This window comes from Equus asinus, chromosome 2 (genome assembly GCF_041296235.1).
Source record: "Equus asinus isolate D_3611 breed Donkey chromosome 2, EquAss-T2T_v2, whole genome shotgun sequence".
NCBI classification, from domain to species: domain Eukaryota; kingdom Metazoa; phylum Chordata; class Mammalia; order Perissodactyla; family Equidae; genus Equus; species Equus asinus.
In genome coordinates, this window is record NC_091791.1 from 151890938 (window position 1) to 151911825 (window position 20888).

Sequence of the window (20888 nt, forward strand, 5' to 3'; positions counted from 1 at the left end):
CAGAGCCAGAAGGACCTACAATCAGAATATACAACTACGTACGGGGTGGGGAGGGTTGGGGAGAAGAAGAAGAAGAAAAAAAAGATTGGCAACAGATGTTAGCTCAGGTGCCAATCTTTAAAAAAAATAAATAAATAAAATAAAATGGGAATTGCAAGCCTTACTACCTTACTGTTTAGTTATAAATCAAATTAACCAGCCTTTCAAGTCTATTACTCTATTCTTGCTGCTATTGTTTTAAATTCAGGCCCATAGTTCTTGCCTAAACTTCTGCAGTAAAGTATTTCTCAACTGATCTTGACTTCAATTTCTTTTCTTTACAATTATCCTCCATACTATGCCTATAATTATCTTTTCAAAATACAAATTTGATTATATTTTTCCCCATCACCTAGAGGGGAAAATCAAAATTCCTTAGTATGACATATAAGGCTTTTAAGAGTCCAGCCCTAGCGAGTCCAAAAATAACCCCCCATATATATGGTCAACTGATTTTTCAACAAGGATGCCAAGACTATTCAGTAGGAAAAAAGAATCTCTTCAACAAATGGTGCCAGGACAACTGGATAACCACATGCAAAGAATGAAGTTAGACCCTTACCTTGTACCATACAGAAAAATTAACTCAAATGGATCAAAAACCTAAATTTGAGAACTAAAACTATAAAACTCTTAGAAGAAAACATAAGTGAAAATCTTCATGACCTTGGATTCAGTAATGGTTTCTTAAATGTGACATCGAAAACACAGGTAACTGTCACCAACTAGTTACCCCAAGGAACTCAAGGATGATTTTGGATATTTTAACTCTTTTTCCAAATTGTTCTTTTTCCTTTTGTTATGTTAAGGAGATGCAATCACCACCCTGAACCAGACCAAGCCTCACCACGAGAACTACGCCTATGACCTTTGCCTTATTTTTAATGCTAAGATCTCTCCAGCAGGAGCTTAGGCCTTATTACTACACCTGCAGTGTATGTGGAAGCATGTTTTCCAACTGAATCTGTACAAGTGAATACCCACCTCTCCATTTTGAAAATTCATTCCCCATCCGAAATAAATGTCCCTGCTTCCCTTTGTTCAGGGATGCCATGACTCTGGAAATGATTCCTCATAGTCTCCTATTTGCCACAAATATACTTTACTTTGTTGGATAACTACTTCTGGTGTAGAGTCTAATTTAACATGCCAGGAGGGAACACACTTTGGTTTTGGTAATGCAAGAAAAAATAGATAAAATTGGACTTCATCAAAATTAAAAACTTTTATGCATCAGAGGACACTATCAACAGAATGAAAAGACAACCCAGAGAAGGAGAAAATATTTGCAAATCATATATCTGATAAAAGTTTCATATCTAGAAGACATAAAGAACTCTTACAACTCAACACAAAAAACAATCTAATTCAAAAATGGACAAAGGATTTGAATAGACATTTCTCCAAATAAGATAAATATGGCCAAGAAGCACATGAAAAGATATTCAACACTATTAGTCATTAGAGAAACACAAAACTACAACGGGATACCACTTTATACCCACTAGGATGACTATTAAAAAAAAAAAGGAAAATAACATGTGTTGACAAGGATATAGAGAAACTGGAACCCTTGTGCATTGGTGATAGGAATGTAAAATGGTGCAGCCACAGTAAAAAACAGTTTGGTGGTTTCTCAAAAAGTTAAACAGAATTATCATATGACTCAGCAATTCCATTCATAGGTATATACCTAAAAGAACTGAAAACAGAGATTCAAACAAATATTTATACACCAATGTTCAAAAAGTATTATTCACAATAGCCAAATGGTAGAAACAACTCAAGTGTCTATCAACAGATGAACAGATAAACAAAATGTGGTTTGTGCATACAATGGAATATTATTCAACCATAAAGAGGAATGAAGTTCTGATACATGCTACAGCATGGATAACCTTGAAGACACTATGCTAAGTGAAATAAGCCAGACACAAAAGGACAAATATGGTATGATTCCACATACATAAAGTATCTAGAACAGACAAATTCATGGCGACAAAAAATAGGGGCTATTACTAGTATTACTAGGAGCTGGGAGAGGGAGGTAGTTATGGCTTACGAAGTACAGAGTTTTTGTTTAGGATGGTGAAAAAGTTCTGGAAATAGACAGTGGTGATGGTTATACAACATTGTGAATGTACTTAATGCCACTCAATTATAAACTTAAAATGGTTAAAATAATAAATTTTATGTTATATATATTTTACCACACTAAAAAAAATAATAATAAAGAGTCTGGCCCTAAATAGCTTTATCTGCAAACACAAATTCCCTTCCTTCTCACCACCATGTCCTTTACATTCCACTCTCCGCTTGAACTGCTTGGCCTGTGAAGGTACAATGTACTTTCAAGATATCCTGGCTTCATTTATGTTCCTTCTGTCCTTACCCTTTTCTAAGTTTGGTTAACTACTCTTCATCCATTTGGATTCATGTTCAGTGAATCCTTTCTTTCCTGACTTCCTGAAGCAGTTAATCAATTGTTCCTTTGTACTCTCAAATCCCTTTGTAAATAGTTCTGTAGCACCTAATCACACATTATGGATTATTTCTCTGTGTGTGTCTACCCTATTGGACAGAGTTCCTTGAGGACAAGTAATGAATCATCATCTTTCTATCTCTAGCACCTAGCACATGGTAGATACTCAATTTTCCCAAATGACTTATGCATATGACGTGCTTTGAAAAATCATAAAGCACTATATCAGTAAAAGGACATTTCATTTTACCCTTTGTGAATTTATTTCAAGTTAGTTCCCAGTTTATGAAACAAGTCCTTGATTATATGCAACACGTAACTCAATTTTTTTCACCATATTCCCATTAAACTAATCCCAAGATTTTCTTCTCTTCATTTAAATGCTAAATCAAATCAGAAAAATATTTTTGAGTTTCTAAGTGAACAAAATACTAATCTAGATGTACTATCATTTTTCGAAGAAAAGATAAATTCTATGCATGCTAGAAAGATCATGAGTTGATAATGAGTGGTTTTACATTAGAATATTTTGATGATGTCTTTCAGAAAAGTAGTATGATCAGATATGTGGAAAATATCTGTGGTAGCCCCAACACGTATTTATGCATGCTGATTAAGAGCCAGTGCAAACTGCTGAATCAATCATCAAGTACTTACTGAGTCCATCACAGGCATAGTACTGAATATGTAAGTGTTTACAAAGTTTAGATTTTTATAGTCAAGAAATTCACAATATAAAGTTGGAAGACATGAAAACATAGATCCAATATAAATGTGCAGATATGGTCATTCACTCAACCATTATGTATTATCTGGGCATGAACTAGGTACTCAAAACATATGTAGCTTAAGAGATATCTGTACTCAAGAATCTTAAACATGTATTCAGTAATGTTATGCCAGGAACTACGGGAATACAAAGATGAATAGAACATACAGCCCCACCTGGCTCACAATCTAGTTATGGCGAGACAATTATAATTATAGCAATTAACACTGACAACTTTTCCTCAAAACTCTTTCCCCTTGGCCTATCTGACACCACAGTACCCAGCTTTCTCCTCTCTCTCTGGCCACTCTTTCTCAGTCATTTAAACTTGCTCCTCCTCTACTATACCTTATACGCTGCAAGGCTCTGTCTTACATATTCAGCATCTCACTTTACATCCTAGACCATTCTTATGACTTCAACAACCATAACACACTTAAATCTGTTCCCAGCCCATCCTTTCTACTGAATTCCAGGAGCGTATTTCCAACTGCCTACTTGATACTTCATAGATTCCTCAAACTCAACTTACTTAAAAATTGTACTCTTCTCTAACTTCGAATTTAATATTTCTGACCTTATGAGAAAGAATTTAGTCTTTTGCCATTACATATAATGTTAGCTATAGGGTTTTGATAGATATCCTCTTAAGAATTTGAGGAAGTTTCCTTCTATTTCTACTTTCCTGAGAGTTTTTATCATGAATGGGTGCTGAATTTTGTCAAATGCTTTTTCTGCAAGGATATCCAATCTCACCACTTCTATTTAACGTTGTACTAGAGATGCTAGGCAGTATAACAAGGCAAAGAAAAATAAAATTAAAAGTATCCAATTAGAAAGGGGAAAAAAATACTGTCATTTGCAGATGACATGATCATATACATGGAGAATTCTAAGGAATCTACAAAAAAAAAGCTACTACAATGAGTTCTAGTAGCTTTTTTGGCAGATTTCTTAGAATTTCTTAGATTCCATTAGTACTAGAACTAATGAGTTCTAGTGCAGGGAAATGATCATTATACAAAAGTTAATAGCACTCCCATAGATCTGCCAAGAATAAGTGCAAAATGGAATAAAAGATACAATACCATTTTTGATAGCGTCAAATACATGAAATACTTAAGGATAAATGTAATAAAATTTGCGTGAGTCCTGAACACCGAAAATTTAAAACTTGCTGTAAGAATTTAAAGAAGACCTAAAAAATAGAGATACACCATGTTCATGAAATAGAATATTCAATATCGTTAAGATTCAATTCACTCCAAATTGATTTACAGATTTATTATAGGTTGAATTGAGGCCCCAAAAAGAAAGAACTGTTGAAGTATAACCCCCCAGTACCTGTGAATGTGACCTTACTTGGAAACAGAGTCATTGCACATGAAATCAAGTTAAAATGAAGTCATACTGGATTACAGTAGGCCTTAATTCAATATGACTCGTATCCTTATCAGAAAAGAAAACAGAATTAGGGAAGAGAATGCCATGTGAAGAGACAAAGACACACAGACAAACTGGGAAGACAGCCATGAAAGACAGAGACAGACTGGAGTTACGCTGCCATAAACCAAGGAATGCCTGAGGTTACTAGAAACTAGAAGAATCTTCCCCTAGAGGCTCCAGTGGGAACATGGCCCTGACAACACCTTAATTTTGGACTTCTATTCTCCAAAACTGTGAGATAATAAATGTCTGTTGTTTTAAGCCATCCAGGTTGTGGTGTGGTGCCTTGTTACAGCTGCCCTAGGAAACTAACACATATAGTGAATATTCAAAAGTTTTTTGATTTGTTGGCTAGATAACTGCTCTTATATAATAATACACAATTTCATTATATATATATAATTTTATATGTTTTAAAACATATATCTAGGGGCTGGCCCCATGGCTGAGTGGTTAAGTTTGCACTCTCTGCTTCGGCAGCCCAGGGTTTCACTGGTTCGGATCCTGGGCGCAAGTGCTCGTCAGGCCATGTTGAGGCGGCATCCCACATGCCACAACTAGAGGGACCCACAACTAGAATATGCTATGTACTGGGGAGATTTGGGGAGAAAAGGAAGAAAAAAAAAAGATTGGCAACAGTTGTTAGCTCAGGTGCCAATCTTTTAAAAAAAGAAAAAATATATATATATACATAAAATACTGTGTGGCAACTTTACTGAAAAGAGCAAGGGTTTTGGATCAAACAGACCTGAGTTTTGAATTCTGCCATTCTCTTACCTCTCTTAAGCTTGTTTCTTCATTCATAAAATGGGGAAGATTAATGAAATAAAATGGGTAAAAGCCTGTCCAGTACAGAGTTTGACAGTTAATAATGTTAGTTCCTTTCTCTCCTGTGTGCATTGGTATAGTTAATCTTGAAGAAATTTGGTCTTGTATTGTTCTCTTAAAATCCAAATATATTAATTAAATTGACAAAATATATTGAGCACTTGCTATACTCTGTATAAAAAGTTCTTAGAAATATGTCTCCGCTTTTCTTTTTTGTCTCCCTTTCTTATTTTCATATTTCTCCACTTTCTCTTGCTCCTATGGTAAGGGACAGAGTAATCCCAGGAGGTTCCATGGAGATCATAAAACAAACTGATTCTTGAAAAATGATGGCTAGGATTTAGTTATGCAGAGAAAAGGTAAAAGGACCTTCAAGGAGCTTCTTGCCACCCACTCCACAGAGGAAGAGAAACAAATCTTGTAGCGTGGCATGTGGGATCTGTCCTCTGAAGTGATAGGGAGTACTTTTTGAACGGTGACTTTATTAAGGAAGAACTATTTTTTTGTGAATGAAGACCTAAGGTTTCCCCATTTTAGCTTCTTCCTTAAAAGAAAATTAATGTTTCCTTTGATTGAAAGTCCAAGCTTCCCTCTACGCACAGGGTATGCAGTAATTTCAGTTTCTCACAGTGCTGTCAGGTTCTCTTTCTGATTCCTAACTAACTTTATCTAACTTTCTTTTTTTAAAAAAAAAAGATTTTACTTTTCCTTTTTCTCCCCAAAGCCCCCTGGTACATAGTTGTATATTCTAGTTGCAGGTCCTTCTAGTTGTGGCACGTGGGATGCCACCTCAGCATGGCTTGATGAGTGGTGCTAGGTCCGCGCCCAGGATCCAAACCGGTGAAACCCTGGGCCACTGAAGCAGAGCACGGAACTTAACGACTCAGCCACAGGGCTGGCCCCTAACTTTCTTGCCCTATCTTTTCCTGGCCAGACTGCTCTTCCTTTGAACAATGTTACCTCAGGGTTTTTAATCAGTTGCCTTCCATGTCTGATTCTTCCTCTCAGATTCATCCTTCCTCTAAGGATGACTTCAAAACATATATCTAGGAAGCCTTTGTATTTAATATAAAACAATTTACGTACTTTTGCTTTACAATTTCAATCCCATATACCCACTTAAATTCAACTTGGGGTAAATTTTTTTTATTTGATGATTAACAAAGACCTAATTGACTAACATTTTTCATTCTTCCACTTGACTCTCTGTAACACTTAGTGTTGATCTCTCCTGCCCCCCCTTGAAACTTTTCTCCCTTAGCTTCAATAACACCCATTTCCTTTCATCCTATCCCTCGCCCACTCAATGTTTATATAACCTGTGCTTCCACTCCCAATTCCATTTCTTTTTTTTTAAGATCTGTTGCCAATCTTCTTTTTTTCTTCTCTCCAAAACCCCCCAGTACATAGTTGTATATTCTACTTGTGAGTTCCTCTGGTTGTGCTATGGGGGATGCCACTTCAGCAAGGTCTGATGAGCAGTGCCACGCCTGCGTCCAGGATCCGAAACGGCAAACCCTGGGCTGCTGAAGCAGAGTGTGCAAATTTAACCACTTGGGCATGGGGCCGGGCCCTCATTTCTTTCTTTATGTCTGAGTTTCTATTTTTGGTCAGTTCCTATACTACATGCTGTGGATACAGCAGTGAACAAGTGAATGAGAGACAGACACAGTATACATGATTATGCAGCTTACAATTGAGCAGGGAAAATGGTGGAAGGACTTAACCTAGTTTAAGGGCTTGGGGAAGACATTCTTGAGAAACAGAATTTTAGCTGAGTCCTAAAAAAGAAAAGGCTTTAGTGAGTTAAAGAATGAATGAGAAGGAGCTGGCCCGGTGGCATAGTGGTTAAGTTCACGCGCTCCACTTCAGTGGCCTGGGGTTTGCTGGTTCAGATCCTGGGCATGGACCTACGTACCACATATCAAGCCATGCTGTGGCAGGCGTCCCACATAAAAAGTAGAGCAAGATGGGCACGGATGTTAGCTCAGGGCCAACCTTCCTCAGCAAAAGGAGGAGGATTGGCAGAGGATGTTAGCTTAGGGCTAATCTTCCTCAAAAAAAAGAATGAGTGAGAAGTTTGGAGGAACAAAAAGCTCGGAAGACTTACAAGAAGAGGGTTCCGAACGTAGGGCACTGTACGTTTAAAAGCACAGAGTAGGGGGACAGCATGGAGAGTCTGAGGATCTAAAAGTTCAGGATGTGAAGAGGAGGGTGCTAAAGGGAGAATGATAATATTTGATGCTGGACTGCAAGGCTGGGGTCAGATTACAAAAAGATTTGTTAGCCATGTTAAGGGCATTAGAAAGCCATTGACTGGCTTTCACCCCGCCTTTTATTGCGTGTTTTAATTTTTATTTTTTAACTTCAATGGAGTATAATTTACATACAATAGACTGCATCTATTTAAAGTATACAATTTGATGGCTTTTTTTCTTTAAAGATTTTATTTTTCCTTTTTCTCCCCAAAGCCCCCCGGTACATAGTTGTATATTTTAGTTGTGGGTCCTTCTAGTTGTGGCATGTGGGATGCCACCTCAGCATGGCTTGATGAGCGGTGCCATGTCTATGCCCAGGATCCGAACCAGTGAAACCCTGGGCCGTCGAAGCAGAGCGTGCAAACTTAACCACTCAGCCATGGGGCTGGCCCCTGATGACTTTTTGATAGTTTTATATATCTGTGTAACCACCACTACAACCTAAATATAGCACATTTTTACCACTCTCTCAAAGTTTCCTCTTGTCCCTTTGTCACCGCTCCCTGCACCTCTGGTCTCAGGCAACAACTGTTCTGTTTTCTATCATTACGGATTAGTTTGCTTTTTCTAGAATATTATACAAATGGAATCATAAGTATGTACTCTTGTATGTTGGGCTTCTTTCATTCAGCATAATGGTTTTGAGATTCATCTATGTTGCCAAGCGTATCAGTAATTTATTCCTTTTTATTGCTGAGTAATATTCTGCTGTATGGATCTATCACATTTTGTTTATCCATTCACCTGCTGATGGACATTAGGGTTTTTCCAGTTTTTGGCTTTTGTGAATACAGCTACTACAGATATTTATGTATAAGTCTTTCTGTGGTCACATGTTTTTATTTCTTGTGGGTAAATACTTAGCCATGGTAGGCATATATTTAACTTTATAAGAAACTGCTAAGCAGTCTTCCAAAGTGGTTGTACTATTTTATACTCCCACCAGCAGTATATGAGCTGTAGTTGCTCCACATCCACACTAACACTTGGTATTGTCAGTCTTTTTAATGTTAGTCATTTTAATGAGTGTGTAGTGGTGTCTCACTGTGGCTTTAATTTGCATTTTCTTGATGACTAATGGTACTGAGCATCTTTCCATGTGCTTATTTGCCATTCATAAATCTTCTTCGATGAAATGTCTGTTCAAATCTTTTGCTCATTTAAAAAAACAGGATTGTCTTCTTACTACTGAGTTTTAAGAGGTTTTTATATATTCTGATACAATTCTTCTGTCATAAAAATATATTGCATTTCTTCCAGTCCGTGTTTTGCTTTTTCTTTCTTTTTTTTTCAATAGTGCCTTTTAAGAAGCAAAGTTTTTAATTTTGACAGACCAATTTGTCAATTTTTTTCCCTATGGTACACGATATTTGTTCTCTCAAAAATCCATGCATATCCTGAAGTCGCAAATATTTTCCCCTGTGTTATTTTCTAGAAGATTTATAGTTTCACCTTTTATATTTAGGTCCATAATTCATTTTAAGTTAATTCTGTCCATGTTGTGAGGTAGCCGTTATTGTTCTCCCTCCACTACCCCCTGTAAAGATATCCAGTTGTTTCAACATCTTTTGTTGAAAAGACTTTCCCTTCCCCATTAAATTACCTTACCATCTTTGTCAAAAATCAATTGATCATATATGTATGGGTCTATTTCTGTACTCTATCCTGTTCCAATGATTTATCTGCCTGTTTTATTCATCAATACCACACTGTCTTTATAAGTCTTGAAATCAGGGAGTGTGAGTCCTCTAACTTTGTTCTTTGTGTAAATTGCTCTGGCTATTCTAGGTTATTTGCATTTCCACGTACATTTTCGAATCAGTTGTCAGTTTCTACCCAAAAAAAGTCTGCTGGAATTTTTATTGAATTTTGTTTTAGTTTCCTAGGGCTGCTGTAGTAAAGTACCACAAACTTGTTGCCTTAAAACAACTGAAATTTATTTTCTCATAATACTGGAGGTGAGAAGTCCAAAATTAAGCTGTGTGTAGGGCCATGCTCTCTCTTTGAAGGCTCTAGGGGACGGTCCTTCCTTGCTTCCTTCTTAAAGCTTCTGGTAGTTACTGGCAATCCTTGGCATTCGTCGGCTTGTAGATGCATCACTTCAGTTAAAGCCTCCATCTTCACACGGCCTTCTTCCCTATGTGTCTTTATCAGTGTCCAAATTTCCTTTTCTTATAAGGAAGGACAAAAGATATTGGATTAGGGTCCACCCTAACCCAGTAACCCATAACACTTTGTATCAGCATAAGGACTATTGAGAACCCATAGGAAAAAACTTAAAATATGGTCCTTCCTCAAGGAACTTAAAATTTTGTTGAGAAGGCAATTTTGTTAAGAAGCTATTAGAGAAAAATGAAGAAAAAAATGAGTGCCACTCAAACAATAAATGCCAACTGTGTACAAAGAAGGAAAAGTATGCTCTGGGTCAGAAGTCCTAGGGAGCTTCGTGGTGGACAGATCAGAAGCTGGATGAAAGATTGTAAAATAGATACACAGAAAAGATACAAGAAGCTAAGAGTCAAGTGGCAGGAACAAAGGCACCAAAATTGGAATTAACATAACACAGCAAGGCAGGTGGGGAGACAAAAGTAGTTGGAACTACTCATGGAAGACCTTAAAGTCTAGACAGCAGAATTTTGACTTGATGAAATGAGTGATCCAGCCATCCGAAAATAAGGCTTGAGAAAGATCAAGTTTGCTTCAGGTGGAGAACCAACTTAAAGAAACAGACACTAGGGCAAGGAGACTAGTTAGGAAACTACTGTTTCCTCTCCAATCAACTCTCTATTCTGCAACCAGAGTGATGTTTTTAACTCAATTTGATCGAGTAACTCCTCTGCATGTTGAATCACTGAATGAGATACTGAAGAAATCAAAGAGGACACCAAAATTTCTAACCTCAATCTTAATAATGGTCACATGAGCATTATTTATAGGGACCAAGAAGGTGGGAAAGGGATATAGTTTGGAGAAGAGGTATGAATTTTGTATGGTTTATGAATAATTTGAGGTAGTAACTAAATTACAGCTAGAACTTGGCCAGATTATGACTGGTGAGGCAGGGACAAAGGCAGGAATTATCATCTGCAGCTTATTAGAAGAACTATAGAAGGCTGATTCTCAAATTACAGATGAACAGGCAGCCTCCAGGAAGTCAGCTAAGACAAACATGGGAGTAGTTAACTAAGCCTAACTAGAAATGGACCAGGAAATGAAAAAAAAAAAAAAAAAAAAGGCAGATAACCAGGAGCAAAGGGTGAGGTAGGTAGGCTGGAGCTGGGACCGGATCTGGGGCAGGAACATGGACAAAGGCCCATCCTGGAGAAGTCAGGATAGAAATAAGGAAGTAGCTGTGGAATAATAACAGCTAACACACACTTATTGAACATTGCTTTCTTTTCACTATGTAGTAGGCATTGTTCTAAGCATTTTAATGAATTTATTGATTTAAACTTCACAAGAATGAGAGAGGTAACTATTATTGTCCTCATCTTACATATAAGGAAACTGAGGCACAGAGATGTTAAGTAATTTGTCCAAGGTCATACACATACCAAATGGCAGACCCAGGATTTGAGCCCTTGGTAATGAATACCTACTAAGTGCCAGGGTTTTTACATATACATATTTGGTACGTGTTTGAGTGTTATGCGCACACACACACACATAACGAGGATATTTTTTGGAAGGGAAAAAAAAGTAAAATGCTTCCCATACTCCTTTCTGGCACACGACCTTTTCCCTATTCAACTAACATTATATACTGCCTCAGGGAGGATTATGGTTGTTAAAGGGAAAAGAGGTCATTTATGGTTCAGCTTCAACCTCAAAACTGACCATATCTTGCATTTGTAATAAAACAAAAATTTTGCGGAGGACTTTTTCTACATCCTATCAGCTCCTTTTATTTATCAAGAGCTTGATTTGGTCCACCTGGACCACATAGCTTTAGTATAAGCTACAGATGGCAAGAATTCGAATTGGGGTAAGAGAAATGCCCTACACCCAGGAAATAGAAGGAAGGGCCTTTCCGACAGAAAGAAGAAAAGGCAGTGTGTGTGTGTCACAGATCCCCCTTGTTATGGGTTGAATTGTGTTTCCCCAAAATCCATATATTGGAGCCAGCCCTGATGGCCTAGTGGTTAAAGTTTGGCACTCACCATTTCAGTGGCCTGGGTTCACTTCCCAGTCGCAGAACCACACCATCTGTCTGTCAGCTGTCATGCAGTGGTGCCGGCTCACATAGAAGAACTAGAATGACTTACAACTAGGATATACAACCATGCACTGGGGCTTTGGGGAAGAAAACAGAAAAAGAGGAAGAGAGAATCTTTCCTTGCAAAAAAAAAAATCCATATATTGAAGTCTCAACCCCCAGTATCTCAGAATGTAACCTATTTGGAAATGAGGTCTTTAAAGGGGTGATTAAGTTAAAATTAAGCCATTAAAGTGCAGCCCTAATCCTATGACTGGTGTACTCATAAGAAGAGGTAGAGATGTCAGGGATGAATGTACACAGAGGGACTGCTATGTGATGACAAAGCAGCAAAAGGACGGCCATCTGCAAGACAAGGAGGGAGGTCCCAGAAGAAACTAAACTGCTAGCACCTCAACCCTGGACTTCCAGATTCCAGAATTACGAGAACATAAATTTCTATTGTTTTTAGTCACCCAAGCTGTGGTATTTTGTATGGCAGCTCTGGCAACCTAATACACCCCTTTCGGCTGAAACCCTTTAGGAGCAAGGTAAAAAATACGGTAAACGCAGGGGAATCCCAGAGAAGTGGGGCTTGTTTCTCACTTCCCTGGACACTGACAGGGGCAATTTCAAACTCCCTTAAAGAATTTCTGTGTTCTAATAGCCCAGGTAACAGACTGAAAATGGCAGGATAGTATAATAAATTGGAAGAAGTCCAAGCTCACCTTTCTGATTCCTGTGGAACAGGGATTCCTAGATTTCCAAAGAGCCTGCGAGTAGCAATGAGTACACCTAGCACCTATATCTTGGTCTCTATTACCATTTTCCAACGAAAGGAACCAGGGCTCCTTGGAGAAATCACTGATTCTAGGACTAGGGCAGGAAATATATAAGATAAGCCTGGAGCATCTTGTAGCTCTATAAAAGTAAGGATGAGGTATGTCAAAATGATGGAGTATTATGTCAGAGGTATACAGGAGGCAACTGAAAGGGCTCCCCAATAACCAAAGCTGGAACAATTTGAGCAACAAAATTAAAAAAGTAGCACTGGATTATAACCTAAAGTATAAAATAAATATCCATGAGTCCATACTGATACAAATAAATTAATAAGTGAGGGAGAAGACACAAAAGTCTGTGCAGAATTCCAAATAATTTATGTAGATACTCTATCCTTAAGGAGGGAGAGCATAACTCCTCACTCAATAAGTGTGGGCTGCACATAATGATTTTCTTCTAAAGAGTACAGTATGGAAAGAGAGAAAAAAAAAGAGTAATTTTACAGTGCAGAAATCTGACAAAAACTATCTCAAGCCAGGTGATCAATGTTAACATCAATTGTGACAGGTCATTTTGAAAGATGGACTCATGATGCGATGTGACGAGAATGGCACTTTACCTCTGTAGTCTTCCTCCCAAAAACCATAATCCCAGTCTAATCCTGAGAAAAGCATCAGACAAATCCCAACTGAGGGACATTCTACAAAATACCTGACCAGTAATCCTCAAAACTGTCAAGATCATCAAAAACAAGGAAAGTATGAAAAAATGTCACAACCAAAAGGAGCCTAAAGAGCCATGATGACTAAATGTAATGTGGTACCTTGGATGGGATCCTGAAACAGAAAAATGAGATTAGGGGAAAACTGAGGAAATCTGAATAAACTATGGACTTTAGTTAATAATAATGTATCAATACTGGTTCAGTAATTGTGACAAATATGCTACACTAATGCAAGATGTTAAAATAGGAGAAACTAGGTGTGGGGTATATAGAAGCTCTCTGTACTATCTTTGCAATAATTCCACAGATCTAAAACTGTCCTAAAATAAAAGTTTAATAAAAAATTGAAAAATTTTAAAAAGAGGGGCCAGCCTTGTGGCCTAGTGGTTAAGTTCCACGCACTCTGCTTCAGCAGCCCAGGTTCATGTGTTCGGATCCTGGGCATGGACCTACCCTACACACTCATGGCCATGCTGTGGCAGCAACCCACATATAAAATAGAGGAAGACTGGCACAAATGTTAGCTCAGGGCTAATCTTCCTCACAAAAAAAAGAAGAAGAGAGCCTGAGCAAGGACTGCCTTGCCAACACCCCTACACACACATCCTACCTAAGGCAGCTCAGCAGGGCAAAGGGATTTTTTTTTTTACCAAAGATTGGCACCTGAGCTAACAACTGTTGCCAATCTTCTTTTTTCTTTTTTTTTCTTCTCCTCAAAGCCCCCCAGTATACAGTTGTATATTCTAGTTGTGAGTGCCTCTGGTTGTGCTATGTGGGATGCTGCCTCAGCACAGCCTGACAAGGGGTGCCATGTCTGCACTCAGATCCGAACTGGCGAAACCCCAGGCCGCAAAAGCAGAGCACGCGAACTTAACCCCTTGGCCATGGGGCCAGCCCCCACAAAGGGATTTCTGATGTGAAAAATCTATGGTGTGTAAGCAGGGGTGGTACAGGGGGGTGATGCCTCCAGATGATTCTGGTCTCCAAGGACTGTGAAGGAAGTACCTAGTAAGGCATCCAAACACCATTGTGGATTCTCAAGATAAAGACCTTTGAGAACCCCCAAAACCACATGCAGATTTCGGGTCACTGCTCACCTTGCCTTGGGGACATGTAAGATTTAATCCACACCTCAGACACTACCTTGGCAATGAGAATGTTAATAGGACACCTTAGGCTTCAACTAAGGAAATCTCCACTTGACTGGCTTAAACAATAAGGAAAATTTCTTATCTCACATAAGAAGTGCCAATATTCTAATGTAAAATTTTACTCTGTCATCTTCAGTGCCTCAGCCATTCCTCAGTTAACTCTCCTGGCACTTGATTTCAGATGTCACATGCAGAAGCAAAAACATTTGGCAGAAGAGACCATCTCTTCAAGTGTGACTCTTCTGAAGAGTACTGGTCAGGTATTCTGTAGAAAGTCCCTCAATATGAGTTTGTCTGATACTTTCTCACGATTAGACTGGGGATTTCAGATTTGGGGGAAGAATGCCACAGAGGTGCAAGTGTGACTCTTTTAAGGAGAAAGAAAACTTCCCCTCACAACTCACCAGTCACATCATGAGCCCCTTCCTAAACTAATCACTGGGACGAATAACGAAATTACCGTAATTGGCTTAGACCAATCAAGACCTAGCCCTGAGTCACAGGCGAAGGAGATATACCAAACAAAACAGGGCTTGTGTGCAAAGATGAAGGTGGTGTGAGCGGCCTAGTGAGTAGGCCACCACCAGTGTCTGCTATAGGTAAAAACCCTGAAAGGCAGAGCCTTTACTCCAAAGGGACTACATTAACACAAACAAGCCTGTTTGAAAGTGGAAGAGACAATTACAACTGTCAAATTTACCTCCCCTATCTCCAAGACTATCCCCACACAGAGGGATTTACATCAGTTATAGAAAATATGAAAGTTTCAGGTCTAGTTTGTTTTTTCTAAAACTGGATTTGTAATGTGTCAAGTTTGATACTTCTACACCGATGTGATCTCAGATCTGTACAATACCTAAGTAGGTACTATGATCCTCATTTTACAGATGAGGAAATGGGCCCAAAGCAGTTAAACAACTTGCCTCGACATCACATAGCTGGAAATTGAACCAGAATTCTAACCTACAACTGCAGCCTTCAAAGCTTGAAATGTTTTCTAGTCTACCATATACTTCTCCAGATATAAGGGAGTAGTAGCAATAAAGGAAACAACTCTGAAATTTCATGTATAGTGCATCTAGATCAAGACTACCCTTTTTATTAGTAGCTCAGAGCCTCCTCATTAACCCCAAGAACAAACATTTACAAGCACTCCAACAAAGAAACTAAAGGTAGCTCAAAATATGCAATTGACATACAAGTGAGAGATCTAGATTTGTGAGCCCGCTGCACAGAATATTAACCAAACAAAAGTGAAGATACCTAGGGAAACATTTCCCAAACTAGTAGGTTTGTTACATTCTTCTGTACCATTATAACAAGTAGGCCGTGAAAATAGTAATCTGTGATCAAATTCACTGAGAGACATTAGGTCAAACAAAACTCAACAGGCTTCTTTACTACCAGATTTTCCCAGAGCCTTTATATGCTAGCAAGCATTCTAAACTCCAAGAGAAGGATATATACTACTTATACTACTCCATATTTCCCTCCAAAAAAGAAGGTTTTCCTTTTTTATCCTGACAGCCTATGAACAATTCCTAGGACAATATTCTGTTTAACAGCATTTTGAGAAATACTGCTCTAAGGGGAAAGCAAAGGCCCAAGAATAGAGTCCATTATTAGGTGGTTGGAGGGGGAAAAAAAAATCCAGCAAAGAATATAGTGAAAAAGGTAGCAAGCAAATCTGGAGAGTAAATATTATAGAAGCAAGAAAGGAGATAGTTTCCAAAAAGCTAGAGACAATCAACAGGACCAAACTACTGAGAGATTAAATAGATTGAGGATAAAAATGTTTTTTGGATTTCACTAGGAAGACTGTCACTTGTGACCTTCAAGAGAATAGCTTCAGAAAGGGGGAGGAAAGAAGGATAGTACACAGATTGAAAAATTAGGATGGGGGATGAAAAAGGAAGTAGATAGGCATTTATAGACCACTAATAACTGGAGTTTTGCAGTGAAAGTAAAAAAAGAAATTGGTTGATTGGGAGAAGGGAGTCTACAGAGGAATAAAAAAAAAATTTAGAACAGAGGACACCTACACCTGGTTGAAGGTAAAACTGAAAAACTACTGAAAGAAACTGATATTACAGTCCACTATGGAAGAAATGAAATCCAGAGTATAAATTACTAGATAAAACACCTTTTCTATCAGAACAGAAAGAATTTGAATTGTAATGCCTAACCATTTCAAGTCTGAAACCTCATTTTGATACTCCAAAATTTCACAGATTTCTCCCTATTCCACTCAAGAGAATTTTTCAGTCTTTAGAGTTCAGTGTGTACTGTATCTATAAATTTGCTGATCTCTTGCTCCTCTCAGAGGATGCCTATGTTGTGGTGAAGAGGAGGGGGTTACAGAGAAGCACTTACCTGAGGGCCTCAGTCTTCACGAAATAAAAGTAAGGTAGAGGCTGGTGACAATAAGGAAGCTGGAAGCTCATGGGGATTTTAATTTATAATGATCTAATATAAACGATTTTGACATACAAAATAACTTAATAAGAACACACAAAAAACAATGTGAAGATCATCAAAGAAAGGTCCCGAAAGAAAGTCATCTACTTATCCCACTCAGTAATTTTCACAACTCTGCTATACTAACAGAAGATGCATAAATCATAAATTAAAAATATAGCTCCCAATAAGGCGGGGAGAACAAAGATTGTCTGGTAGCAGATCTAGTTACAGTCCAGCTTTAAACTTTTTACATTTAAATTTTATATCGCTTTCCATCTGCCTAAAACACCAACCCTAACAGCTACTTCAGCCTACAAAATTTCATTTTTACTTCTTTTCAAGAACTGTGAGGACACTGACATGAGATTCTGTTGCTTAGAACATATTTTTAGATTCTACCTTTTAGGCTAATTTCATTGCAATTTATATTGAGTACATAATTTTGGATTCACTATGTCCAAATCATAAGTGTGCCCCATATATGGCTCCAGAGCCCATCGATCATAACATTTTGATCACAAAAAAGGCAGTAATATCTGATTCTTTATTTAATCTCCTTGTAGAGAGTTTTTAAAAGTCATATTTCTTAAAAAAAAAAAAAAGAAAAACACGGTGACCACCATAAGCAGAGAAGTTAGAGGCGGCCCCATTCTTTAAATAAATTAATATCGATCAGTGTGCACGGAATAAGGATAAGGCAACAATACCCACACCAAACCTGGCAGTCTCCAGATTTGTGTATCTGTGAACGTAAGGCGGCCACATAGGCCAGATGATTACTACTGCCAACTCAGCAGCTGAGCTTGGAGAAAAGGCGGCATCCACACACAGGCCACTCTTGAGAACCAGAACTTACAGCCAGTTTCGTGTGCCAGGGACTGGAGAATGTGGCAGTGATAAACCGGAAAAAGTCGGACAGAAACAGGGTTGTTGGCGGTAAGAGGAGCCTCCAGGGCTGCAATCCTGGAAGGCATAAGGCAGCCGCTGACGGGCTAACACCCCCACCCCGGAGCTGAAAGAAACTATGGGGGTCGAGGGCTCGTCCTTACCTTGTCATCCTCGCATCTCTTGCCCAGGCCCTCCCTGGCCTGCAGTTTGCTGCTGAGGCGGCCGTAGTCGGCCTCCTTCTGGTCGATCTGCTTCTTGTGCGAATCCACCAAGAGCAGGAGGTCCGAATTGCGCTTCTCCAGGCGCCCGCGGGCCACCTCAGTGCGCTGGACCTGGCCCTGCAGCTCGGCCACCTCCTCCTGAAGCAGGACGTGGCGGGAGGAGATGCTCCAGTAGTTGAAGGCGAGGACCGCTATCACCACCAGCAGTACCACCAACACGAAGGAGGGCAGGCGGCCGGCCCGCCGGTTGGCCCCGAAACCCACCATGGGGCCGAACCAGGCTGTACCCCGGGGCCTCGGCGCCGACACCTGCGGGCAGAACCTCAGGCCTCCGCTGCTGAGTTGCCTGGGGGACGCGGCCCCTGGGCCGGCCGAAGCAGGAGGCGGGCCGATCCGCCCGCCGGCTAGCCGGAGAAGGGGGCGGGGCCGCAAGCCGCAGGCCCCTCCCCGCCCCCCTCCTCAAATCCGGCCAAAGCGAGTTCCCGAAGCTTTCAACGAGACGCTGCACCAGCCGGGTGTAACCAGGAGAAGCCAGCTGCCCGCACCCTGGGCCTCACACCCCAGGGTTAGGGGGCGGGGAAAGGAGCCGGAAGGGGGCGGATTTAGCTCTGTCCCCGCCTACTGGCTGGGTCCGGGTCGCCTAGGGGGCCATTTCCTAGTTTCCGCCGACTCCCCCTCTTCTCGCGAGAAAGTGGACTTCTCTCGCCCTTTGAAGTCTTATCTCGCGAGGGTTATCTCTGTTCGGAAGTGTGTTGTGTTAGTTTTGGCGGTGTCAGTTAACCCTTGGACCTGAGTCAGGGCTCCTTCAGCTTTTACCTGCTCAACTCCCTAGACCCTGGGAGTGCCTGCCTTATCCTGGCTCTCGTGAGAGTTCTTGTCTTTGAGGACATCTGGGGCTGTGACCGCTGTACAGGGAAAACAGTATGTGAGCTGCGGGCCGAGGGAGCGACAAGAAAGGTTTTGTAGTACTTGCTTCAGTAGAAGGAGATTTTCTCGTTTGTGGTAACAATGTGGAGAGAAAACAAACAAACAAAAAAAACCCAATAAAATAGCAGTGCCCCAAGCATAATGGAGAAAAGCAAGAGAAACTAAGCTTTATGGCTGAAAGGGGTGATGCCAGCCTGGTTTCCAAGGTTACACGGACGGAAAGAACTTCAGAATGTGTGAGCTCCTGTTCTTAAACGCACTGCTGCTTTTGCTTCGAACTGGACTTCCAAATGGAGAGTTCTGAACCTGCCCTCAATGAATGATAAGTGATGCTGTTACTGACAGCGAGCACATTCTGGGTTAGAAATAATAGCTCTCTTACAAATTGTTTTTGCATACCTAGCCTCATATTATCCTCTCAACAACAGTTTTACAGATGAGAGATCCAAGACACAAAGATGTTCCAAAAACTTTCTCAAAGTCCCATATCTCGTTTGAGACTGAGTTAGACGGGAATCCATACCATTGGTCTCTAACATCGTTGCTCTTTGCGTTATACCAGGCTAACTTGCTGTACTATATTACGTTATATTATATATTATATATATACTTTAAAAATATATTTTTATATATTACATATTATCAGCTTAATTATATTGATGCAGGGAAAGTCCCCACCTCTTTTGTTTTTTTCTGCATATTTCCTTTGTTCTTGCATAAAACTTTTAAAAGCTATTGGCTCTATCCTGTTAAGAAGAAGGTGGAGTTGCTTTATTTTTCAGACCTCAGGTTCGAGAACTTCCATGACTATAAAACATCAAGAACGCAAAAACTTTGGTATTTTCATTCAAATCGGAGTGGTATGATTTTGAAGCAGGAAGACTTGTCATCTTTGAATAATTCTTCTATGCTTCCTGTCCATTCAAAAATAGAGTTACTTGCCTTATGGTCCTAGAGTTGGCTGGAAGAATTATTGCACCTTCAAAGAGTGATGATTTTTCTCTCATAGATACAGAAAAACAAATGACACCAAAATTATTAATAATTAGTTCACGTCAAACGTGAGCCTTTTGCTCTGGCTTCATAAGATCTAAGAAATTCCCTCCAGTCTCAAATGACAAGCAGACTGGAAAAAGGGAGCAAGGCAAAATGGGGAATCATGGACTATAATGAGCCTTCCCACGTATTTTTTCCTCAGCATCATATTGACCTTGCTTTGCTTAGCCAGCAGTTGAAAATTAATCTGTGATGTCATGTTAACTGCTTAAGATGTTACTCAAAGAAGTATGTTCATTTTTTTTTAAGGAAGATTAGCCCTGAGCTAACATCTGCTGCCACTCCTCTTTTTGCTGAGGAAGAGTGGCCCTGAGCTAACATCTGTGCCCATCTTCCTCTACTTTATATGTGGGATGCCTGGTGCAGCATGGCTTGATAAGCAGTGCATAGGTCCGCACCCAGGATCTGAGGCTGCAAACCATGGGCGGCTGAAATGGAGCACGTGAATTCAACTGCTACGCCACTGGCTGGCCCCAAAAAAGTATGTTCATTTTTGTATGGGATTCTGACAACTGAAAGTATAATATTGTAGAAAACACATTCACATACATTTTTTCATCACATGCTTAAAAGAACTATTTGGTACCATTATTCCACTTTATAGATGCAGAAGTAACTTGCTTTAAGTCATACATCTAGTAAGTGTCAGGGCTCAATCTTG

The 20888-nt window shown here is 39.6% G+C and overlaps 1 protein-coding gene across 2 annotated transcripts in view; it reads right to left on the bottom strand.

The window, feature by feature from the left end:
• Positions 1 to 18920, bottom strand: part of GOLM2 (golgi membrane protein 2) — a 100194-nt gene extending 81274 nt beyond the window's left edge. Inside the window, exon 1 of one of the 2 annotated variants that reach the window (XM_014847084.3) lies at positions 18185 to 18920. In XM_014847084.3, the coding sequence (XP_014702570.1) occupies positions 18185 to 18511 (327 nt within the window). In that variant the 5' untranslated portion in view covers positions 18512 to 18920. The remainder of the gene's footprint in view (positions 1 to 18184) is intronic. The other variant, XM_014847085.3, reaches the window with a different exon arrangement.
• Between the last annotated feature and the right edge of the window lie 1968 nt (positions 18921 to 20888).